At 45.4% G+C, this 23,337-nt stretch overlaps 1 protein-coding gene across 8 annotated transcripts in view; it reads left to right on the top strand.

Moving 5' to 3' along the window:
• The window catches only part of sox5 (SRY-box transcription factor 5), a gene marked incomplete at its 5' end in the record, with an annotated part of 42,465 nt that extends 19,602 nt beyond the window's left edge, over positions 1-22,863 (top strand). For 5 of the 8 annotated variants that reach the window (XM_055937876.1, XM_055937875.1, XM_055937872.1 and 2 more), the window contains 5 exon segments: positions 7,797-7,978; positions 16,371-16,479; positions 16,637-16,810; positions 18,440-18,656; positions 18,913-22,863. In XM_055937876.1, coding sequence (XP_055793851.1) covers positions 7,797-7,978; positions 16,371-16,479; positions 16,637-16,810; positions 18,440-18,656; positions 18,913-19,204 — 974 coding nt within the window. 8 annotated transcript variants of the gene reach the window in all.
• Positions 22,864-23,337: the final 474 nt, after the last annotated feature.

Raw genomic sequence — 23,337 nt, 5'->3', positions numbered from 1 at the left:
GGTGGCAGCATCATGTTGTGGGGGTGCTTTGCTGCAGGAAGGACTGGTGCACTTCACAAAATAGATGGCATCATGAGGAGGGAACATTATGTGGATATATTGAAGCAACATCTCAAGACATCAGTCAGGAAGTTAAAGCTTGGTCGCAAATGGGTCTTCCAAATGGACAATGACCCCAACCATACTTCCAAAGTTGTGGCAAAATGGCTTAAGGACAACAAAGTCAAGTTATTGGAGTGGCCATCACAAAGCCCTGACCTCAATCCTACAGAACATTTGTGGGTAGAACTGAAAAAGTGTGTGCGAGCAAGGAGGCCTACAAACCTGACTCAGTTACACCAGCTCTGTCAGGAGGAATGGGACAGAATTCTCCCAACTTATTGTTTTAAGCTTGTGGAAGGCTACCCAAAATGTTTGACCCAAGTTAAACAATGTAAAGGCAATGCTACCAAATACTAATTGAGTGTATGTAAACTTCTGACCCACTGGGAATGTGATGAAAGAAATTAAAGCTGAAAGAAATAATTCTCTACTATTATTCTGACATATCTCATTCTTAAAATAAAGTGGTGATCCTAACTGACCTAAGACAGGGAATGTATACTATGATTAAATGTCAGGAATTGTGAAAAACTGAGTTTAAATGTATTTGGCTTAGGTGTATGTAAACTTCCGACTTCAACTGTATATTCAGTGCATTCGGAAAGTATTCAGACCCCTTCACTTTTTTCACATTTCTGCTTGTTTTTAAATGAAATATTTAAAAAATCTCATCAATCTACACACAATAGATTTCTAGAAATGTTTGCAAATGTATTAAAGATGAAAAACCAAAATACCGTATTTACATAAGTATTTAGACCCTTTGCGATGAGACTCGAAATTGACCTCAGGTGCATCCTGTTTCCATTGATCACCCTTGAGATGTTTCTACAACTTGATTGGAGTCCACCTGTGGTAAATTCAATTGATTGGACATGATTTGGAAAGGCACACACCTGTCTATATAAGGTCCCACAGTTGACAGTGCATGTCAGAGCAAAAACCAAGCCATGAGTTAGAAGGAAATGTCCGTAGAGCTCTGAGACAGGATTGTGTCGAGGCACAGATCTGGGGAAGGGTACCAAAAAATGTCTGCAGCATTGAAGGTCCCCAAGAATACAATGGGCTTCATCATTCTTAAATTTAAGAAGTTTGGAACCACCAAGACTCTTCCTAGAGCTGGTCGCCCGGCCAAACTGAGCAATCAGGGGAGAAGGGCCTTGGTGAGGTAGGTGACCAAGAACCCGATGGTCACTCTGACAGAGCTCCAGACTTCCTCTGTGGAGATGGGAGAACCATCTCTGCAGCACTCCACTAATCAGGACTTTATGGTAGAGTGGCCAGATGCAAGCCCCTCCTCAGTAAAAGGCACATGTCAGCCCACTTGGAGTTTTCCAAAAGGCACCTAAAGGGCTGGACTCTTCGACCATGAAAAACAAGATTCTCTGGTCTGATGAAACCAAGATTGAACTCTTTGGCCTGAATGCCAAGCGTCACATCTGGAGGAAACCAGGCACCGCTCATCACCTGGCTAATACCATCCCAACGGTGAAGCATGGTGGTGGCAGCATCATGCTGTGGGGATGTTATGCAGCGGCAGGAACTGGGAGACTGGTCAGGATTGAGGGATAGATGAACGGAGCGAAATACAGAGAGATCCTTGATGAAAACCTGCTGCAGGGAGCTCAGGACCTCAGACTGGGGGCGAAGGTTCAGTTTCCAACAGGACAACGACCCTAAGCACACAGCCAAGACAACACAGGAGTGGCTTCGGGACAAGTCTCTGAATGTCCTTGAGTGGCCCAGCCAGAGCCCGGACTTAAACCAAATCTCTGGAGACACCTGAAAATAGCTTTGCAGTGACGCTCCCCATCCAACCTGACAGAGCTTTAGAGGATCTACAGAGAAGAATGGGAGAAACTCCCATTGTGCCAAGCTTGTAGCGTCAAAGGTGCTTCAATAAAGTACTGAGTAAAGGGTCTGAATACTTATGTAAATGTGATTTTTCATTTATTTTTATTTTTAGAAATCTTCAAAAATGTCTAAAAACCTGTTTTTGCTTTATCATTTTGGGGTATTGTGTGTAGATTGTTGAGGAGGGAAGAAACTATTTCATCCATTATAGAATAAGTAGTAGTAGTGGTAGTAATATAATAATATTAATAATAATAACAATAATAATAATATTAGTAGGGAAGAAACTATTTCATCCATTATAGAATAAGTAGTAGTAGTGGTTGTAATATAATAATAATAATAATAATAATAATAATAATAATAATAATAATAACAATAATAATAATATTAGTAGGGAAGAAACTATTTCATCCATTATAGAATAAGTAGTAGTAGTGGTAGTAATATAATAATAATAATAATAATAATAATAATAATAGTTACAATTAATAATAATAGGGAATAAACTATTTCATCCATTATAGAATAAGTAGTAATAGTGGTAGTAATAAAATAATAACAGTAATAACATTAACAATAATAATAATAACAATAATAATAATAATAATAATATTAGTAAGGAAGAAACTATTTCATCCATTATAGAATAAGTAGTAGTAGTGGTAGTAATATAATAATAATAATAATAATAATAATAATAATAATAATAATAATAATAATAATATTAGTAAGGAAGAAACTATTTAATCCATTATTGAATAAGTAGTAGTAGTGGTAGTAATATAATAATAATAATAATAATAATAATAACAATAATAACATTAGTAGTAGTAGATATTAAGTAATAATTAAGTAATAAGCATGCACATGACTGTAATTTATTTCACTCACATCACCATTAAGTAGTGTTTTAAATAGTGTATTCATGAAACACTGATTCACTGATTACAATGTGTGTTCACACATGTAAATATGCTATAATTAGGTCCCCGAGTGGCGCAGTGGTCTAAGGCACTGCATCGCAGAGCTAGCTCTAGAGTTTCTGGGTTCGAGTCCAGGCTCTGTCGCAGCCGGCCGCGACCGGAAGACCCATGGGGCGGCGCACAATTGGGGCGGCGCAATGTCGTCCGGGATAGCGGAGGGTTTGGCCGACAGGAATCGGAGGACGCATGGCTCTCGACCTTCGCCTCTCCCGAGTCTGTACGGGTGTTGCAGCGATGAGACAAGACTGTAACTACCAATTGGGGAGAAAAAGGGTTAAAAGTATCAAAAAACAGAACAAATAAATACAAAATAAAAGAAAATGCTATAATTAGTGTAGGTTATGTTTTCCCATTGTGTTTGCCTGTAGGGTATATTATTGGGAAGCGTTTATTAGCAAGAGAGGCAGGTTAAGCGGGGGTTTGAATAGGAGGAGGAGGAGGAAAAGGAGGAGGAGGTGGAGAGATGGAGGAGTGCGAAGGATAGGAGGGGAAATGGAGTGATGGAAGAGGAGAGTGTGTTTTTCAGATGAATAGAGTAGCTGTGTGACAGACGGGACTTATCACAGATGAGATTAGACAAGCCTCTTACAGAACGATACACACATAACAACCTGCATTAATAACACAATAACAGCAGACCCACACACACAGACCACGAGGCTATTATAAACACACGACACGCCTGTTAGAACTCACACACAAACACACACACACACACACACAGCTATTATAATACACACATACATTATAATACACGCACCCCTCCTCTTGCAGCAGTTAGCCATTTCTAACTTGTATTCTTTCTAATCTCAGTGTTTTTCAACAAATCGCAGGATTTAATAGTAGATTAGTGGATTTACGTCCCAGATGTTTTTCGTTCTGACAAATGGATTAGGTTGTAAAGTTTCAGATGGGACATGTTGAGGCAAGCCGTTTGATTTAGATCACAATGAGTGTCTGTCTGCTGCCACGGCACACAGTCTGTTTCCATCTGTTCCTGTTAGTGTTACCAGGTCAGAAGAAGCTTCACGTCGTTTGCTATTGCAGTCAAACACAGAGAGACAGGGAGTTATGACTGTCAATGGATTTAATAACACATGGTTATTATTCATTGTTTTTGTGTGCGTGCTCCTCTCTGTCCAGTCTCTTCGCAGCATCTGTCCTCTATCAGTCTATATCCCACAATCCAACCTCTCCTCAATTACAGTCTCCGAGAGTCTGATCTGAAGGACTGAACTTTGAATGACTGTCAGTGTCTGTGACCTCTACTGCTGAGACCCACTCTTTGTGATTTCAACAGTTTGTGTGTGGCCACTCTGAATAATTAGTGCCAGGCCAGGGCAGAGTGAGGCTGCAGGGTAGGGTAGGGTTTGGGCTCTGGCTGGGTCTCACTGTTGTCCCCAGCCCTCCTATCTGGGTCATGCCTAGGTTGGCAATCAGACACTCAAGGACACACACACAGTGCACACACACACACATACTCACACACACATAACAAGAGAGAAGAACGCAGACACAGTCCATCTCTGCTCACACGCACACACGTTCACATCCCCTATTTCTATCCACACACACACACGCACACACGCACACACACACACACACACACACACACACACACACACACACACACACACACACACACACACACACACACACACACACACACACACACACACACATTGAATCCAGATTAAAACCCACTACCATCCAGCAAGCTAGCCATCCCAGCCCAGCGGCCTCTCTCTGTCTCTGTCTCTGTCTCTGTCTCTGTCTCTCTGTCTCTCTGTCTCTCTCTCTCTCTCTCTCTGTCTCTCTCTCTCTCTCTCTCTGTCTCCCTCTCGATCTCCCTCTCTGTCTCTGTCTCTCTCTCTCTCTCTCTCTCTCTCTCTCTCTCTCTGCATCCGATGTTGCCGTTAGGACTTCTGTAAAAGCTCACTCCTCTGTCATTACAAATCTGAGAGTGTAATCTGCCCTGAGATGGCATTAGCAGGAGGGATTAGTGACAGATAAAGGGCCATAAGCTTGGAGCAGCTCTTTGTTAGAGTTAACCCAGAGATGGAGAGAGAGCGATAGCACGGCCTCTCTCATCCCTCCGACCTCCCGCCTCTCACAGTCACACAGCAGATGCTGCTGACGCTCCAGCCGCTAAGCTGCTGCAATAACGCAAATAACACCGCTGAAAAGAAGCAGAGAATCATCTTTGATATGTGTTGGGCAGATGTTTCCGGAGGGGCAAATTAGCAGGCTTTTTGGGTTTAATAGGAGTAATCTTCCGGGATGCCGCCTGCGCTTTTCTACTCTTCAAAGAATTCCATGAGCTTTTGGATGAAAAAGACGAAATGGATAGTGAGGGAATGGGTGTGTTTGCGAGTGTGGACAGGCAGGCAGAAAGGAGGTGTGTGTGTGTTTGTGCAACAACAACAAAAAACTGTATCCCCTTTCGGGAGGAATGCTGGAGCTTTTAAATAAATCTGAATGATGTGGAGATTTGAGATTTGAGGGATTGGGCTTTTAGATGGTCTGTCAGGATGCCGATGCACACTGTGTTTACCGTTCAACGTGTGTTTCTGTCTGCCGCTGGGTGGGAGTGACGTTCACCGCGGTAAATAACATCCAGACTTAAACTGTCAGGGTTTTGACAGGGGTGTCTGTATGGGTATGGGTGCGTGTGATCTGAAGGTCTCTGTCTCTCAGCGGAGGGTAAGAGAGAGCAGACCTGGCCACAGGTGCAAAGTGAGTCACACACACAGCCTTAGCAGTCAACTGGTCAGTCTGTGTCCGGATGAGTGTACAACTGCATGTGTGTGTGTTTCCCTTCTGGTTGTGTGTCTGGTCATGTATTGACCTGACAGGGGTTAATGCCAGTGTTTATTCTGGATGGCCTTAGAGGCTATTTACATCCAAATAGTTGATCTCTAAAAGAGATGGAGCAATCTGCAATCTGACAAACAGATTTACCGTTGAACAATCAACAATCAAAGTTCTAGTCAATTCAATTTTGATTCCATTTTTTGGTAACTAAAATACACACATATATAAACACTATACACTACCATTCAAAAGTTTGGGGTCACTTAGAAATGTCTTTGTTTTTGAACGAAAAGCACATTTTTTGTCCATCATTTTTTTTTTGTATTGAACCTGTATTTAACTAGGCAAGTCAGTTAAGAACAAATTCTTATTTACAATGACAGCCTACCAGGGAACGGCGGGTTAACTGCCTTGTTCGGGGGCAGAACAACAGATTTTTACCATGTCAGCCCAGGGATTTCGATCTAGCAACCTTTTGGTTACTGGCCCAACGCTCCAACCACTAGGCTACCTGCCGCCCCATAGGCTACCTGGCAGCTTCATTAAATAGTCCCTGCAAAACACCAGTCTCAACGTCAACAGTGAAGAGGCGACTCCGGGATGCTGGGCTTCTAGGCAGAGTTGCAAAGAAAAAGCCATATCTCAGACTGGCCAATAAAAATGAAAGATTAAGATGGGCAAAAGAACACAGACACTGAACAGAGGAACTCTGCCTAGAAGGCCAGCATCCCGGAGTCGCCTCTTCACTGTTGACGTTGAGACTGGTGTTTTGCGGGTACAATTTAATGAAGCTGCCAGTTGAGGACTTGTGAGGCATCTGTTTCTCAAACTCGACACTCTAATGTACTTGTCCTGTTGCTCAGGTGTGCACTGGGGCCTCCCACTCCTCTTTCTATTCTGGTTAGAGACAGTTTGCGCTGTTCTGTGAAGGGAGTAGTACACAGCGTTGTACCAGATCTTCAGTTTCTTGGCAATTTCTCGCATGAAATAGCCTTCATTTCTCAGAACAAGAATAGACTGACGAGTTTCAGAAGAAAGGTCTTTATTTCTGGCCATTTTGAGCCTGTAATCAAACCTGCAAGTGCTGATGCTCCAGATATTTTATTTATTTATTTATTTTTATTTTACCGTTATTTTACCAGGTAAGTTGACTGAGAACACGTTCTCATTTGCAGCAACGACCTGGGGAATAGTTACAGGGGAGAGGAGGGGGATGAATGAGCCAATTGTAAACTGGGGATTATTAGGTGACCATGATGGTTTGAGGGCCAGATTGGGAATTTAGCCACGACACCGGGGTTAACACCCCTACTCTTACGATAAGTGCCATGGGATCTTTAATGACCTCAGAGAGTCAGGACACCCGTTTAATGTCCCATCCGAAAGACGGCACCCTACACAGGACAGTGTCCCCAATCACTGCCCTGGGGCATTGGGATATTTTTTAGACCAGAGGAAAGAGTGCCTCCTACTGGCCCTCCAACACCACTTCCAGCAGCATCTGGTCTCCCATCCAGGGACTGACCAGGACCAACCCTGCTTAGCTTCAGAAGCAAGCCAGCAGTGGTATGCAGGGTGGTATGCTGCTACTCAACTAGTCTAAAGAAGGCCAGTTTTATTGCTTATTTAATCAGTACAACAGTTTTCAGCTGTGCTAACATAATTGAAAAAAAGGGTTTTCTAATGATCAATTAGCCTTTTAAAATGATAAACTTGGATTTTAGCTAACACAACGTGCCATTGGAACACAGGATTGATGGTTGCTGATAATGGGCCTCTGTAATGTAGATATTCCATAAAAAATCAGCCATTTCCAGCTACAATAGACATTTCCAACATTAACAATGTCTACACTGTATTTCTGATCAATTTAATGTTATTTTAATGGACACAAAATGTGCTTTTCTTTCAAAAACAAGGACATTTCTAAGTGACCTAAAACTTTGAACAGTAGTGTATATATACATAAAAAAACAAATTCCTAATATTTCCCCTCATTGAGTTTTTAATAGGAACATGTTCTTCTGTGTGTCTCTCCAGACCTGCTGTCATCCCTGTCCTCCGGGGGCTATCTGAACGACCATGAGGCTGTGACCAAGGCCTTCGCTGAGGCCAGGCAGATGAAGGAGCAGCTGATGAGAGAACAGCAGGTGTTGGACGCCAAGGTGGCCGCCGTCAACAACCTCAGCCTCAACAACGGGCGCTCCGACAAGGTCAGATATGTCAGTACATCCTTAACCTTACAACTATTCTTTTTTTTAAACACAACCACGTGCCTTCTGTCCTCATACTACTAACAGGAGATAACCCTGTACCATGACATTAGATTTAAGAATTAGGAATAAATTCCCCTCTAGAAAAGTAGCTACATTATGATTCAAAAATATATTTATAATAATAAAACAAAATAAATGCAAAAACTGAACCTGCACTTGCACTTGACCAACCCTACATCCCCAGACGCTCTCTAGATAAGCGCGCCTACAAAGTACTGCAATGCACAATATACTATATTATCCTACAATGTGATGTAATATGATACAATATGTTCGAATTTAATGTCATATTTTAGTATAAATCACCTTTGTAAAATATATTACGACACAATGTTATGTAATATGATATAGCACGATACATTAAGATGAAATGGAATTCAACATTATGTCTGTATATATCAAAACTATTATAATTGTCAATAACCTGTGTAATATGAGCAGTACAGGTAAATTGGCCAGTTAGAGAAACCCTTGGCTGAGGTAATGAGTGTGTGTGTGTGTGTGTGTGTGTGTGTGTGTGTGTGTGTGTGTGTGTGTGTGTGTGTGTGTGTGTGTGTGTGTGTGTGTGTGTGTGTGTGTGTGTCTGTGAGGCGTGCTGGGGGCAGGGTGGGTGTTGGGGAGGCTGGAGGAGACGGGGGAGGCAAGGGGGGTGCAGGAGGAGGCAGGAGGAGGCAGGAGGAGGGCACGGGGAGCCTTCTAGCGAAGCGTCGAGGAGACGCTAATGCGAAGTGACGGCGCCCGCTCCTCGGCAGCGTGGCTAAATTGTGGTTATTTGTTAAACACACTGGGAGTCAGCTGGTGCACACACAGAGCACACACACGCAGGCGCGCACACACACACACACGGCAGCGTACTGGATCTTAAAGAGCATCTGCACTGCTGACATTCAACAGCTCTCTCTTTCTCCCTCTCCCTCTCCCTCTCCCTCTCCCTCTCTCTCCCTCTCCCTCTCCCTCTCCCTCTCCCTCTCCCTCTCCCTCTCTCTCTCTCTCTCTCTCTCTCTCTCTCTCTCTCTCTCTCTCTCTCTCTCTCTCTCTCTCTCTCTCTCTCTCTCTCTCCCTCTCCCTCTCCCTCTCCCTCTCCCTCTCCCTCTCCCTCTCCCTCTCCCTCTCTCTCTCTGTCTCTCTCTCTCTCTCTCTCTCTCTCTCTCTCTCTCTCTCTCTCTCTGTCTCTCTCTCTCTCTGTCTCTCTGTCTCTCTGTCTCTCTCTCTCTCTGTGTGTCTTCTTTCTCTCTCTCCTGTCACATTTGCAGAGTCTCATACCTAAAATGGACAATTTTGTATTTAAAGCAAGTAATTTATTCAGAGTTGACTTTCAATGTGAACCCCATAGCCATAGCTCCATAGGGACCTGACAGGTCCACTCCTCTCTGCCCAGCTCGCCCCTAATCCCCTGGGGTTATAATTGTCCTGATTGCTGGGTGGATGGATGAAGCTGGATGATTGCTGGGTGGATGAAGCTGGATGAACAACATTAGAATAATAATCCTCCTCTTCTGTGTCGGCCAGTCTCAGTCCTCTATAGTTTAAAATAGAGCAGACTATGATCAGTTGACTTATAACACATGAATAGAACAATGTGTGGGTTGGCTATTTTACTGTAACTCATGACTGGACACTGACTGAAGGTTACTGCTGTAACACTTGATGCCTTGGTGTTAGTTTTAGTTGTATACGGTACAGTGCAGTACCTAGAATAGTTTATTAGTTAAACAACATGAATCACAATGAACAGTTTTGCTTTCAGTTTGTTAACCTCTCTAGGGTATGTGGGACGGTAGGGTCCTACCTCGTCAACAGCCAGTGAAACTGCAGGGCGCCAAATTCAAAACAACAGAAATCCCATAATTAAACTTCCTCAAACATACATGTATTTTACACCTTTTTAATGATACACTTGTTGTAAATCCAGCCACAGTGTCCGATTTCAAATAGGCTTTACGACGAAAGCAAACCAAACGATTATGTTAGGTGAGTGCCTATTCACAGAAAAACAAAAAACACAGCCATTTTTCCAGACAAAGAGAGGAGTCACAAAAAGCAGAAATATAGATAAAATGAATCACTAACCTTTGATGATCTTCATCAGATGACACTCATAGGACTTCATGTTACACAATACATGTATGTTTTGTTCGGTAAAGTTCATATTTATATCAACAAATCTCTGTTTACATTGGCGTGAAATGTTCAGTAGTTCCAAAACATCCGGCGATTTTCCAGAGAGCCACATCAATTTACAGAAATTGTCATCATAAATGTTGATGAAAATACAAGTGTTACACATTGATTTTTAGATACACTTCTCCTTAATGCAACCGCTGTGTCAGATTGCAATAATCTGAGTATGGCGCTAAAACGACAAATCAACCCAAAGAGATATGCTCCATGTTGGAGTCAACATAAGTCAGAAATAGCATTATAAATATTCACTTACCTTTGATGATCTTCATCAGAATGCACTCCCAGGAATTTCAGTTCCACAATAAATGTTTGTTTTGTTCGATAATGTCCATCATTTATGTCCAAATTCCTCCTTGTTGTTCGCGCGTTCAGTACACAATCTAAACTCACGACGCGCGTGCAAGTCCAGCGGAAAGTACGGACGAAAAGTCCAAAAGGTTCCGTTACTGTAACGGCGTTCCTCTCTCTCTTCATAAGAAGAGGTGGAGTAGTGATCGAGCCAAGGCACAGCGGGTTGTGAATACATGATGAATTTTATTTACAAGACGAAACAAACTATACTTGAGTAAACTAACAAAATAACAAAACGAAAGTAGACAGACTTAGCACGACGAACTGACATAACACACGCAGAACGAACGAACAAGTACTTACTACAAAAACGCACGAACAAACCGAAACAATCCCGTATGGTGTAACATAAACACAAAAACAGGAGACAATCACCCACAAACAAACAGTGAGAACACCCTACCTAAATATGACTCTTAATTAGAGGAGAACGCAAAACACCTGCCTCTAATTAAGAGCCATACCAGGCAACCAAAACCAACATAGAAACAGATAACATAGACTGCCCACCCAAAACACATGCCCTGACCTAAACACATACAAAAACAACATAAAACAGGTCAGGACCGTTACAGAACCCCCCCCTCAAGGTGCGAACGCCGGGCGCACCAGCACAAAGTCCAGGGGAGGGTCTGGGTGGGCAGTTGACCACGGTGGTGGCTCCGGCTCTGGACGCTGTCCCCACACCACCATAGTCACTCCCCGTTTCTGTCTTCCCCTCCCAATGACCACCCTAAAACTCACATCCCCTAAATAAACGGCCAGCACCAGGAGAAGGGGCAGCACCGGGACAAGGGGCAGCACCGGGACAAGGGGCAGCACCGGGACAAGGGGCAGCACCGGGACAAGGGGCAGCACCGGGACAAGGGGCAGCACCGGGACAAAGGGCAGCACCGGGACAAGGGGCAGCACCGGGACAAGGGGCAGCACCGGGACAAGGGGCAGCACCAGGATAAGAGGCAGCACCAGGATAAAGGGCAGCACCGGGACAAGGGGCAACACCGGGACAAGGGGCAGGTCCCGGCTGATATACTCTGGCAGATCCTGGCTGAGGGACTCTGGCAGGTCTATGCAGGCTGACGGCTCTCGACGCTCATGGCAGGCTGACGGCTCTCGACGCTCATGGCAGGCTGACGGCTCTCGACGCTCATGGCAGGCTGACGGCTCTCGACGCTCATGGCAGGCTGACGGCTCTCGACGCTCATGGCAGGCTGACGGCTCTCGACGCTCATGGCAGGCTGACTGCTCTCGACGCTCATGGCAGGCTGACGGCTCTCGACGCTCATGGCAGGCTGACGGCTCTCGACGCTCATGGCGGGCTGACGGCTCTCGACGCTCATGGCTCTCTGACGGCTCTGGCTGCTCATGGCTCGCTGGCGGCTCTGGCAGATCCTGTCTGGTTGGCGGCTCTGGCAGATCCTGTCTGGTTGGCGGCTCTGGCAGATCCTGTCTGGTTGGCGGTTCTGGCAGATCCTGTCTGGTTGGCGGCTCTGGCAGATCCTGTCTGGCGGGCGGCTCTAGCGGCTCCTGTCTGGCGGGCGGCTCTAGCGGCTCCTGTCTGGCGGACGGCTCTATAGGCTCATGGCAGACGGGCGGCTTTGCAGGCTCATGGCAGACGGGCGGCTTTGCAGGCTCATGGCAGACGGATGGCTCAGACGGCGCTGGGGAGACGGATGGCTCAGATGGCGCTGGGGAGACGGATGGCTCAGATGGCGCTGGGGAGACGGATGGCTCAGATGGCGCTGGGGAGACGGATGGCTCTGGCCGGATACGGCGCACTGTAGACCTGGTGGGTGGTGCCGGAACTGGAGGCACCGTGCTAAGGATAAGCACCTTCCTACTAGTGCGGGGAGCAGGGACAGGGCACACTGTATTCTCAAAGCCCACTCTATACCTGATGCGAGGTACCGGCACTGGTGACACCGGGCTGAGGACAAGCACATCAGGATTAGTAGGGGGAGAAGATACAGTGTGTTCAGGGCTCTGGAGACGCACAGGAGGCTTTGTGCGTGGTGCCGGAACTGGAGGCACCGAACTGGATACACGCACTACAGAGAGAGTGCGTGGAGGAGGAACTGGGCTCAGGAGACGCACTGGTAGCCTAGTGCGTAGTGTAGGCACTGTAGGTACTAGGCTGGGGCGGGGAGGTGGCGCCGGAAATACCGGACCGTGGAGGCGTACTGGCACTCTTGAGCATTGAGCCTGCCCAACCTTACCTGGTTGAATGCTCCCGGTCGCCCGACCAGTGCGGGGAGGTGGAATAACCCGCACCAGCCTATGTAGGCGAACCGGGGAAACCATGCGTAAGGCCGGTGCCATGTATGCCGGCCCGAGGAGACGCACTGGAGACCAGACGCGTTGAGCCGGCCTCATGACACCTGGCTCAATACCCAATCTAGCCCTACCAGTGCGGGGAGGTGGAATAACCCGCACTGGACTATGCACTCGTACAGGAGACACCGTGCGCTCTACTGCGTAACACGGCGCCTGCCCGTACTCCCGCTCTCCACGGTAAGCCTGGGAAGTGGGCGCAGGTCTCCTACCTGCCCTTGGCCCACTACCTCTTAGCCCCCCCCCAAGAAATTTTTGGGAATTACTTACGGGCTTTTTGGGCTTCCGTGCCAGACGCGTTCCCTCATAGCTCCGGTTCCTCTCTCCGGTAGCCTCTGCTCTCCTCAGTGCCTCCAGCTGTTCCCATGGGAGGCGATCCCTACCAGCCAGGATCTCCTCCCATGTGTAGCAACCCTTTCCGTCCAATATATCGTCCCATGTCCATTGCTCCTTCTTTTCCTGTCCCTTACTCCAATTACTCCGCTGCTTGGCTCTGGAATGGTGGGTGATTCTGTAACGGCGTTCCTCTCTCTCTTCATAAGAAGAGGTGGAGTAGTGATCGAGCCAAGGCGCAGCGGGTTGTGAATACATGATGAATTTTATTTACAAGACGAAACGAAACAAACTATACTTGAGTAAACTAACAAAATAACAAAACGAAAGTAGACAGACTTAGCACGACGAACTGACATAACACACGCAGAACGAACGAACAAGTACTTACTACAAAAACGCACGAACAAACCGAAACAATCCCGTATGGTGTAACATAAACACAAAAACAGGAGACAATCACCCACAAACAAACAGTGAGAACACCCTACCTAAATATGACTCTTAATTAGAGGAGAACGCAAAACACCTGCCTCTAATTAAGAGCCATACCAGGCAACCAAAACCAACATAGAAACAGATAACATAGACTGCCCACCCAAAACACATGCCCTGACCTAAACACATACAAAAACAACATAAAACAGGTCAGGACCGTTACAGTTACAGTCTGTAGAAACATGTCAAACGATGTATAGAATCAATCTTTAGGATGTTTTTAACATAAATCTTCAATAATGTTCCAACCAGAGAATTCCTTTGTCTTCAGAAATGCGATAGAACGCAGCTAACTCTCACATGAGCGTGCATGGTCAGCGCATGGTCAGCTCATGGCACTCTGGGAGAGACCTTCCTCAATCTCCTCTCATTCGACCCCACTTCACAGTAGAAGCATCAAACAAGGTTCTATAGACTGTTGACATCTAGTGGAAGCCTTAGGAAGTGCAACATGACCCCATTTCCACTGTATCTTGGATAAGCAAAGAGTTGAAAACCTACAAATCTCAGATTTCCCACTTCCTGGTTGGATTTTTTCTCAGGTTTTTGTCAGCCATATGAGTTATGTTTTACTCACAGACATAATTCAAACAGTTTTAGAAACTTCAGAGTGTTTTCTATCCAAATCTAATAATAATAATATGCATATCCTAGGATCTGGGCCTGAGTAGCAGGTAGTTTACTCTGGGCACGCTTTTCATCCGAACGTGAAAATACTGCCCCGTACCCCAAAGAAGTTAAACGACTTCCACACCTCAACTTATTTTCAACTCTGACTTAGAGAAAGGCTTTTGGGTCAAACACAGCCATGCTGTCTTTCTCTACCATTGCTATGTCCTAGAAATGATATTTGTTTTACCCGTAGATCCACAGTCAGTAGTACTTTAAGTGGTTATTGATATCAATAAACCCTTCTTCAACCCTTTAAATGGTTTTGGATTGATTGGCTTTGAGGTTGCAGTGAACTTTCCATACTGTCCTGGCCATAGAGAGGCTTTTATTCTCTATTTTGGTTAGGCCAGGGTGTGACTAGGGTGGGCATTCTAGTTTCTTTATTTCTATGTTTTCTATTTCTTTGTTTTTGGCTGAGGGTGGTTCCCAATCAGAGGCAGCTGTCTATCGTTGTCTCTGATAGGGAATCATACTTAGGCAGCCTTTTTCCCACCTGTGTTTTGAGGGTGGTTATTTTCTGTTTAGTCTCTGTTATCTGACAGAACTGTTAGCTTTCGTTTTGTTACTTTGTTCAAGTGTTTCTTTGATAAATAAAATCATGAACACTTTCCACGCTGCGCTTTGGTCCACTCCTTCCGACGACAGGCGTGACACATACATACAATGACACAGACACGGATCAATACTAGCGGTGTTTTACTAAAGAGACAGGGGGTTTTCTGGTGTCACTTGTTTCGCCGTAAGTCATCTCTGCCGCATTTTTTCCTGAAATAGTTTCACGCAGACAAATCCCATTTTGCTCGCTTGTTCTCTCTCTTTCTCACTGTCTCCACTCTCGCTCCCCCCTCTGTCTGTCTCGCTCGTTCCCTCTCTTTAGCGATGATATTTATTCAAATCTGATGAATTATCTCTGCTGAACAATTAAATTGTAGTGCTGTAAAACAGAGACATGCATTTCATTAGGCTGGTGCCAGTCTGGCTGGGTCATCTCCTAATGGGTAGGCCAGTGCTGGAGTGTTGTTTTTAAAGATGCGCAGCTTTTGGGATGGATTCTAATCGTATAATTAAGCTTTAAATGCAGACTCTGGGGTTGTGGAAGAGTGTGTGTGTGTGTGTGTGTGTGTGTGTGTGTGTGTGTGTGTGTGTGTGTGTGTGTGTGTGTGTGTGTGTGTGTGTGTGTGTGTGTGTGTGTGTGTGTGTGTGTGTGTGTGTGTGTGTGTGTGTGTGTTTCAGCTGGTTGCATTAGCCATGTAAATGGACAGTCAATCAGCCTTTTATTGTCTGTAATAAATACGCAGGGGGTCGTGCAGTGTGGCCCTTCACTGTGTGTGTGTGTGTGCGTGCGTGCGTGCGTGCGTGCGTGCGTGCGTGCGTGCGTGCGTGTGTGCGTGTGTGTGGAGCGCCTCTCTCTCTAATGGATCGACCCCAAGGGCCTCAGAGAGAGGGGGAGAGAGACATCCAGCATGCAGTTGGCTGCTGGGATATAACACACACAGTCATACTCACACACATCCAATCATAGCAGATGGACACAAACACAATCTCAATGTCATTCCCATAATGACATCAGCTGTTACCTGTTTTAGTGCCAGTCTTGCCCTCTGCCCCTCTTATCTCCACCCTGCCACATAGACAGGCTGTTTGAAGACCAGAGCACAATGCTTTAGTGCCAACTAACTATGCCCTCTGCCCTCACTAAGCGAGCCTAACAACACAGGTACACACACCCTCTGGCACACATCCAACATACAGTATCTACGCGTGTTAATCAATAGCTTTATAGCCTGGTTATTGACTGATATGTTAACCTAAAATGTTGATGGACTAACGCCTGTGTCTCTCTCTCTCTCCCCTGAAAACAAGGCAGTCTAATGTGTCTAAAGATTGATTGATTGTCTCTAGATGATTGATTGATCGGTGTCCATGGTGACTGACTGATGGACTGACTGTGTGTCTCTCTCCTCTCCAGGACAAGGCAGCTCTGGAGAGTCTGAGCCACCAGCTGAAGCAGCAGTCAGAGGACAGAGAGAAGTTCAGCCACGCCATGATGGACTTCACCATGAGTGGAGACTCAGATGGTATGTGTTTGTGTGTGTGCACAAACATGCGTTTGTGCTTTGTCTTAAACTGTGTGTGTGTGTGTGTGTATGTGTGTCTGTATGCATATATGAAGAAGTGTGTTGGATTGTGTTAATGTATGTGTTTACATCCACTCTCTCCCCCTCCCTCCCACAGGCAGCCCCAGTGTGTCTGATTCCAGGATGTTCCGTGAGGCCCGGGGCCGAGGCAACAGCGAACCGCACATTAAACGACCCATGAATGCTTTCATGGTCTGGGCAAAGGATGAGAGGAGGAAGATTCTCCAGGCTTTCCCCGACATGCACAACTCCAACATCAGCAAAATCCTCGGTAAGACTAAGACCCCCTCCAGACGGGGAGAGGAGGGAGAGAGGGGTGTGAGAGGGGAGAGAAGGAGTGTGCCTGCCTGCCTTTTAAGGAAGAATAGAGAGAGAGTGGAAGATGGAAGACGGGGAGAGAGAGGGAGAGAGGTGTGAGAATGCGCGTTAACCTGATTGAGCTGATCCCTTGTGTTGCAGCCAGGCAGCGCTCTCTCTCTCTCTTGCTCTCTCTCTCTCTCTCTCTCTCTCTCTCTCTCTCTCTCTCTCTCTCTGCGTTCCTCAGGTGCAGAAGAGTACATGATCTGTCTGCCCTCTTCCCCTCAACTCCTCTCTATGGAAATGACATCTCCATGTACTTAGTTATGTACATGTGTGTATGCATGCTTGCCTGCCTGCTTTCTTGTGTGTGTTTGTGTGTGCGTCTCTACTCCCTTCCTCCCTAGCCACACCACATCCGTACTCAGTCATTGTCACTGTGCTCTGTGTGGCCCCTATCGCACACCGTACCTGCGTCTCTCTTTGTGACAGCAGCACTCTGATTGACAGCATCTTTTGTCCCCGTCCTTATCTCTGGTTGCCTGAACATCTGTAGTGTAGTTAGCTAGCAGCGCTACTGAGACAGAGGGCTGGGAACCTAGCGGGGTCCCCAGAGACACACGGCGTCTAAGGCTGGGAGAGAGACGCGACACAATCCACACACACACACGACACACACACACACACTGTTCCCCCGTTCCTCACAAGAAGCGGTATTGTGGAACTAGCGCTTAATGACTAGCTCTGGAGAGAGAACGGAGAGCTTCAACGACGATGATATAATTCATTATGCATTAAACAAGCACTCCAGTCTGTGACATTCTCCCCAGACCTCTGGGATTGTGTTTGACATTTTAAAGAGCTCCTAAACGTTTTATAACACTGGGAAATCTGGTTTTAATAAGGGCCCGCTCTCGAATGTTAACAGAAGGAGTTTTCTATTCCAGCAGGGAAGGGAAAGGAGTGTGCTAGCTGACCAGGCCAGCACAGACAGCTTTTACCCATTAACAGACAGTAGTAACAGAGTGTAAATTCAGCCCAGATACACACACACCACACACCACACCACACACACTGGGCCCAGAGCACGATAGACACACAGGCACGCTTATACACTGCAGCCAGATATACTGTAAAGAGCCAGATTGGAGAAGATGTGTTTTGGTGGTTTAGAATTTGGTAGGCCTTCTGCAAAGAGGCTGTGAACATATTGGACGTGTTGTATTTAAATAACATTGCGCGCGCGCTTGCTGTGTGTCCGCTCGCACGCTTGTGTGTGTCGGTGTGTGTGTCGGTGTGTGTGTGTGGCTGCTTGCGCGCTTATGTGTGTAGGTGTGTGTGTGTCAGCTTGCGTGCTTATGTGTGTGTTAATAAAGTTAAAAGGCCAGAATGAGGTACTCATTTTGAACTCTGATGAGATGGACACAGTGAACGAGGACAACACTTAACCTGCTTTCAACTCTCTTTCCCTCTCTCCCTCGCTCTCTCTCTCTCTCTCTCTCTCTTTCTCCCTCTCTCTCTCTCTCTTTCTCCCTCGCTCTCTCGCTCTCTCTCTCCCTCGCTCTCTCTCTCTCTCTCTCCCACCCTCTCTCTCTCTCTCCAGGTTCTCGTTGGAAGTCCATGACTAACCTGGAGAAGCAGCCGTACTACGAGGAGCAGGCCAGGCTGAGCAAGCAGCACCTGGAGAAGTACCCTGACTACAAGTACAAACCCCGGCCCAAACGAACCTGTCTGGTGGACGGGAAGAAGCTGAGGATTGGAGAGTACAAGGCCATTATGAGGAACCGCCGGCAGGAGATGAGACAGTACTTCACTGTGGGGTGAGTGAGTAACCAACCAAAACCACACACACACTTCGACTGTGGGATAAAGTATTTCCTCATAAGGAGTTTTTTCAAAGAGTTTTCCCTTACCGTTGTGTAACTTGTTTTTGTGGTCTGGGTTTACTATAAAACACGTTGCGTTGACTGTAAAAAGAGCTGTATAAATGCATCTGATTTTGTTTAATTCCTCCAGGTTTCTACATTATATTGTGTTATTATACTGTATTAACTGTTGTGTTGTGGTTTTCTCCAGACAACAGGCCCAGCTGCCCTTGTCCTCGGCGGGCGTGGTGTACCCAGGTGCCCTCTCCATGGCAGGCTTGCCCTCCCCCCAGATGCCCTCGGAGCACTCCTCACTGTCCAGTAGCCCCGAGCCCGCCGCCCCACCCCTCCAGACCCCCTACCATCCCAGCCTCAAGGGAGACGAGACCCGAGTCAAACAGGAGGCTCTGCGATTGGACGACAGTAACGGTGATGCGTACGATGACTTTGATTATGAGGACGAGGAGGGAGATTATGGAAGCGATAACGACAACCACCAATAATCTGGAAGCAGAGCCAATCAGAATCAGATACCCAGCTTCTTGCTGCAAACACCCCCGTCTGTCCACCAATCCTGAGAGACTATCCGTCCCTTATATCCAATCGCATTCAATGTCACAAACCTCGCCCTCCTTTACCACTCAACCAACAAGGACTCTGGGACCTCAGAGCCAAGCCCCTCCCATTGGAATCTCGATACCAGCAACCGACCAATCAAATCAAGCACAGGACCTGTCACTCACACTGACTGTTACACAGACTGGAGTCTAGGAGGAGACGAGTTGATTGCCGTGACTTCTGCTGAGTACTACACAGTACTACAGCGGACTAACAAAGTACTACGAAGTACTACAGAGTACTAGAGTATTACTGCTGTGTACGCCATAGAGGCAAGATGAGATACACATTATGTCATGAGTAAGCTACGATATGAGGAGAAAACACAGAAAAAACAACCTTTCAGACCAGTTTGACTTCAAAGAGACATTTTTTTTTAAACAGCAGGCCTGTCAGTTGATTAAAGATACACTTTAAAATGGCCGACCTGTTTGTTTATAAAAGAGACACTTTTAAAACAGCTTTTTTTCTTCTTGGTTCTATGATATTCTCACTCAGGTACACGGTGCCAACAAGTGGCTTGTGAATGTGATTTGTTGTTTTTGTGCTACAGTTTTAATAATAGATACAAAATAGACATTTTTCCCTTTTCATTGTAAAGCACCTGACAGAAGTCAAAGCAAAACTTTTATTTAGAATTATTCTTCTTTCTTCAACTCTGCAGTGTACTGTCAGCAGATATCCTCCCTCTGTGTGTGTGACTCCCCTTATGAGAGTCAAAATGGGAAAGTCCAGTCAAGGCCACCGCCATGTGTTGGACAGTGAGGACCGGCTCACTTCAGGGGACTGTGGGGGGGACCTCAGTCTCTCATCATGGGTCAGCTTGGACAGTACTGTGTAATGAGACAATCTCCCACCAACCCTCTTCTCTCCTTTTACACTCTCGTTCTTTTAGGTTTTCTTTGGCTTTCCTTTTTATTCTGATCATGAGGACTTTGGGTCTTTGGAAGGTACAAACAAGGGTTTATTTTAGATATGAAACACCCCCTTGAAAGTGTGTGTAAGCAAGCTCGCTGTGCATGTGTGTGTGTGTGTTTAGTCTGTGTGAGCTGGTTTAGTCATCACTAGGCACTAGATCCCAGAACTCTGTCCCTTTCCAAGACAAACAGAAACACTGGAGTTTCCCCTGTGAGCCCCCAGTACTTCAGTATCCTGGTGTATAGAGACAGAGAAAGCCCTATTCCTGGTGTACAGAGACAGAGAAAGCCCTATGACTCTCTTGTACACTCACACACACATCCCCAAGCCCCAGTTCCCCAATCGAAACCCCATAACAACTCTACTCCGCTGCCAACTGATCCAGCCAGCACCACAAGCCAACAACTCTTACCCACAACCCAAACCCTCTCATAGTACTCCCATCTGATATCACACAAAATTGGTGTGTATTTTGTTCTAGAAGTTTGGTGTGTTCCTGCGGGCTTCTACTGGTAGTTTTGAGTATTTGCTGTCTGTCCCCGTTCTGTCCCTCTCTCTGAGAGTTCCCCTCTATGTCCCCCTGTGTCTTACTCTGTCCCCGTCCGTGTCCCCAAAACACGTCATTCTGCTGTTCTTATTGGGAGGAGCTGATCGTTATATCAGCACGTCAGTGTTTCCTTTGTATTTGAATACTGTATTTTATCATTTTTATTCAAACTGCCTCTAGTGTAATAATATTATTAACAATAATTATAATGATGGTCAGCGTTTCTTTAAATTTAAGTAAGTTATGTACAGTATAATTTATTTTGGCCTCTCTTGGGTTTATTATGACCAATATGAAACTTCTTCGGTCAATGAAGCATTATTATATTTAGCTGGTTTAGAGTATTTACATCTAATGTTGTCCTTTAACTTTTTACTTTATTTGCAATTTACATTCTTTGGTTTCTGTTTTTATTTGTTCTGTTTGTTTAGTATTAATCCTATATGGACGCTGTGTGAGGAGGTGGAGCGACACGGACGGCAGCCAACGAACGGCTGTCGTTCTTCGTGAAGGAGACTGGACTTTCTATTCACTAACTCTCTCCCCATCTGCGTCCCTCATCTTGACAACGTAACCCTTTTATGTCCAAACCCATTTCTAAAAGCACTCGGACTCTGTGTGGTCAGAGAAAAGAAGGTGATTTTTTTTCTTCGTAATGGTTAATGTATAATGTGAAGTTTCTACTTTCTTTCTTTTTATGAAGATAAAAGAAAACGGTTATATTATTCTATTCTATTCTGTTTCCTCTGAACAAAGGAGCGAGGCTCTCGTTTACTAGGGTTGCTATTTTCACTGAGATGCCGTGGAACATCGTTGATGCTGGCGGACACAGAGACACACAGACACAGAGACACACAGACACACAGACACAGAGACACAGAGACACACAGACACACAGACACAGCAGACACACACAAATTATTAGCAGACACAGTTGGGCAAAATTCTAATAACGCGATCAGGATTTTGATCAAATTAGGACATGATCAGAACACACACACACACACACACACACACACACACACACACACACCGCACATTTGTGACCCATAGGAAAATCAGTGTTTACTTTGCCTATCCAACAATGTTCTACAGCATAACCTGACATTTAGTAAGATGACCTGTCATATCTATGTGACTCCAGAACTCTGGGGACTTTACTTTGTTTTAGCTCCACACTATGACCTAGCCATTAGCCATGTCCACTCACTCTACAGGTGTGCTGCCAGATAGTGTTCCCAAGCCCAGTCATGCTTGCTGTAGATGTTTACTCTTACACAATCAATCACAACCATGCCTATTGCCAGATAGTGAGCCTCACAGTCAATCATACTTGGCCATATAGACAACCTCACAATCAGGCCATGGTGAGACCTAATGCTGGAGAAAGGGTGTCCTGTATTCTGGCTGGAAGCTGTAGGTTAGATAAGTAGGCTAGGCAGTGTGGGGAAAGGGAGGGGGTTCAATCATCCCAGCTTCCTAGGTCTGCCACATACTGAGGTATTATACTGTACTTAGGGCCAGGAGTTTTGTGACCTGACCATGTGACCTGACCAGGACAAACACTTGGCTCTAGTTATACTAATGAATAGAGTCCAACGTTTTTCACGAGCAGGTTGACAGGATGATAGGCCCTAGTGATGTTGGGTGACACAGCGACGATGATGACCATGATCGTGATGAAGATGACGAGAATAATAATGAAGACAATCAAACGTCACGAGTGGGGCTCAAAACAAAGTCAGAGTTAGTCAAAAAAGAAACACGTATCTAACCAACTTGACAAATGGAGAAAGATAATTATGTACATATAACATAGAGTTATAGATTTATATTTTGTTCATAACACAGTGTAATATAAGTTGTATATTTCTTTTTCTCTTTTATTGATGTTATTCATGCTACAATAAAAGCAGGAGTTGATGTACTCTTACAACAAAAAGAAGAAAAATGACAAATAAACAAAGGAAACAAAAAAAGAGAGGCCGTGGGCTTGCCATGCACCATCTGCTCCGAGTTCACTTTTTTCAGTATTATTGCCAGGTAAGGCTTTAATAAAAACAGCGATGTGTTCTGTAATGCTCTAATGGTCCTTGTGAGTTCTTTACAATGCACCTACACACACACTGGTAGACACTAGTATGAACAAAGGCTAGAGTAGATACCCGCACACTTTTGAATGCTAATTTGAACGTTTTAACCGGGGGCTTTCGACATTCTTCCATCACTTTACTCTTTGGACACTGCACTTGCAAGTTACTGGATGGGTGTGCTGTACTTCTAAACTAAACATCTGCACTATATCCAGAATACTGTACCTATTTGCAGCTGCACTATATCCAGAATACTGTACCTATTTGCAGCTGCACTATATCCAGAATGCTGTACCTATTTGCAGCTGCTCTATATCCAGAATACTGTACCTATTTGCAGCTGCTCTATATCCAGAATACTGTACCTATTTGCAGCTGCACTATATCCAGAATGCTGTACCTATTTGCAGCTGCTCTATATCCAGAATACTGTACCTATTTGCAGCTGCTCTATATCCAG

This window comes from Salvelinus fontinalis, chromosome 11 (genome assembly GCF_029448725.1).
Source record: "Salvelinus fontinalis isolate EN_2023a chromosome 11, ASM2944872v1, whole genome shotgun sequence".
NCBI classification, from domain to species: domain Eukaryota; kingdom Metazoa; phylum Chordata; class Actinopteri; order Salmoniformes; family Salmonidae; genus Salvelinus; species Salvelinus fontinalis.
The sequence above is the reverse complement of the archived record's forward strand: the minus strand, read 5'-3'. Positions and strand labels throughout refer to the sequence as shown.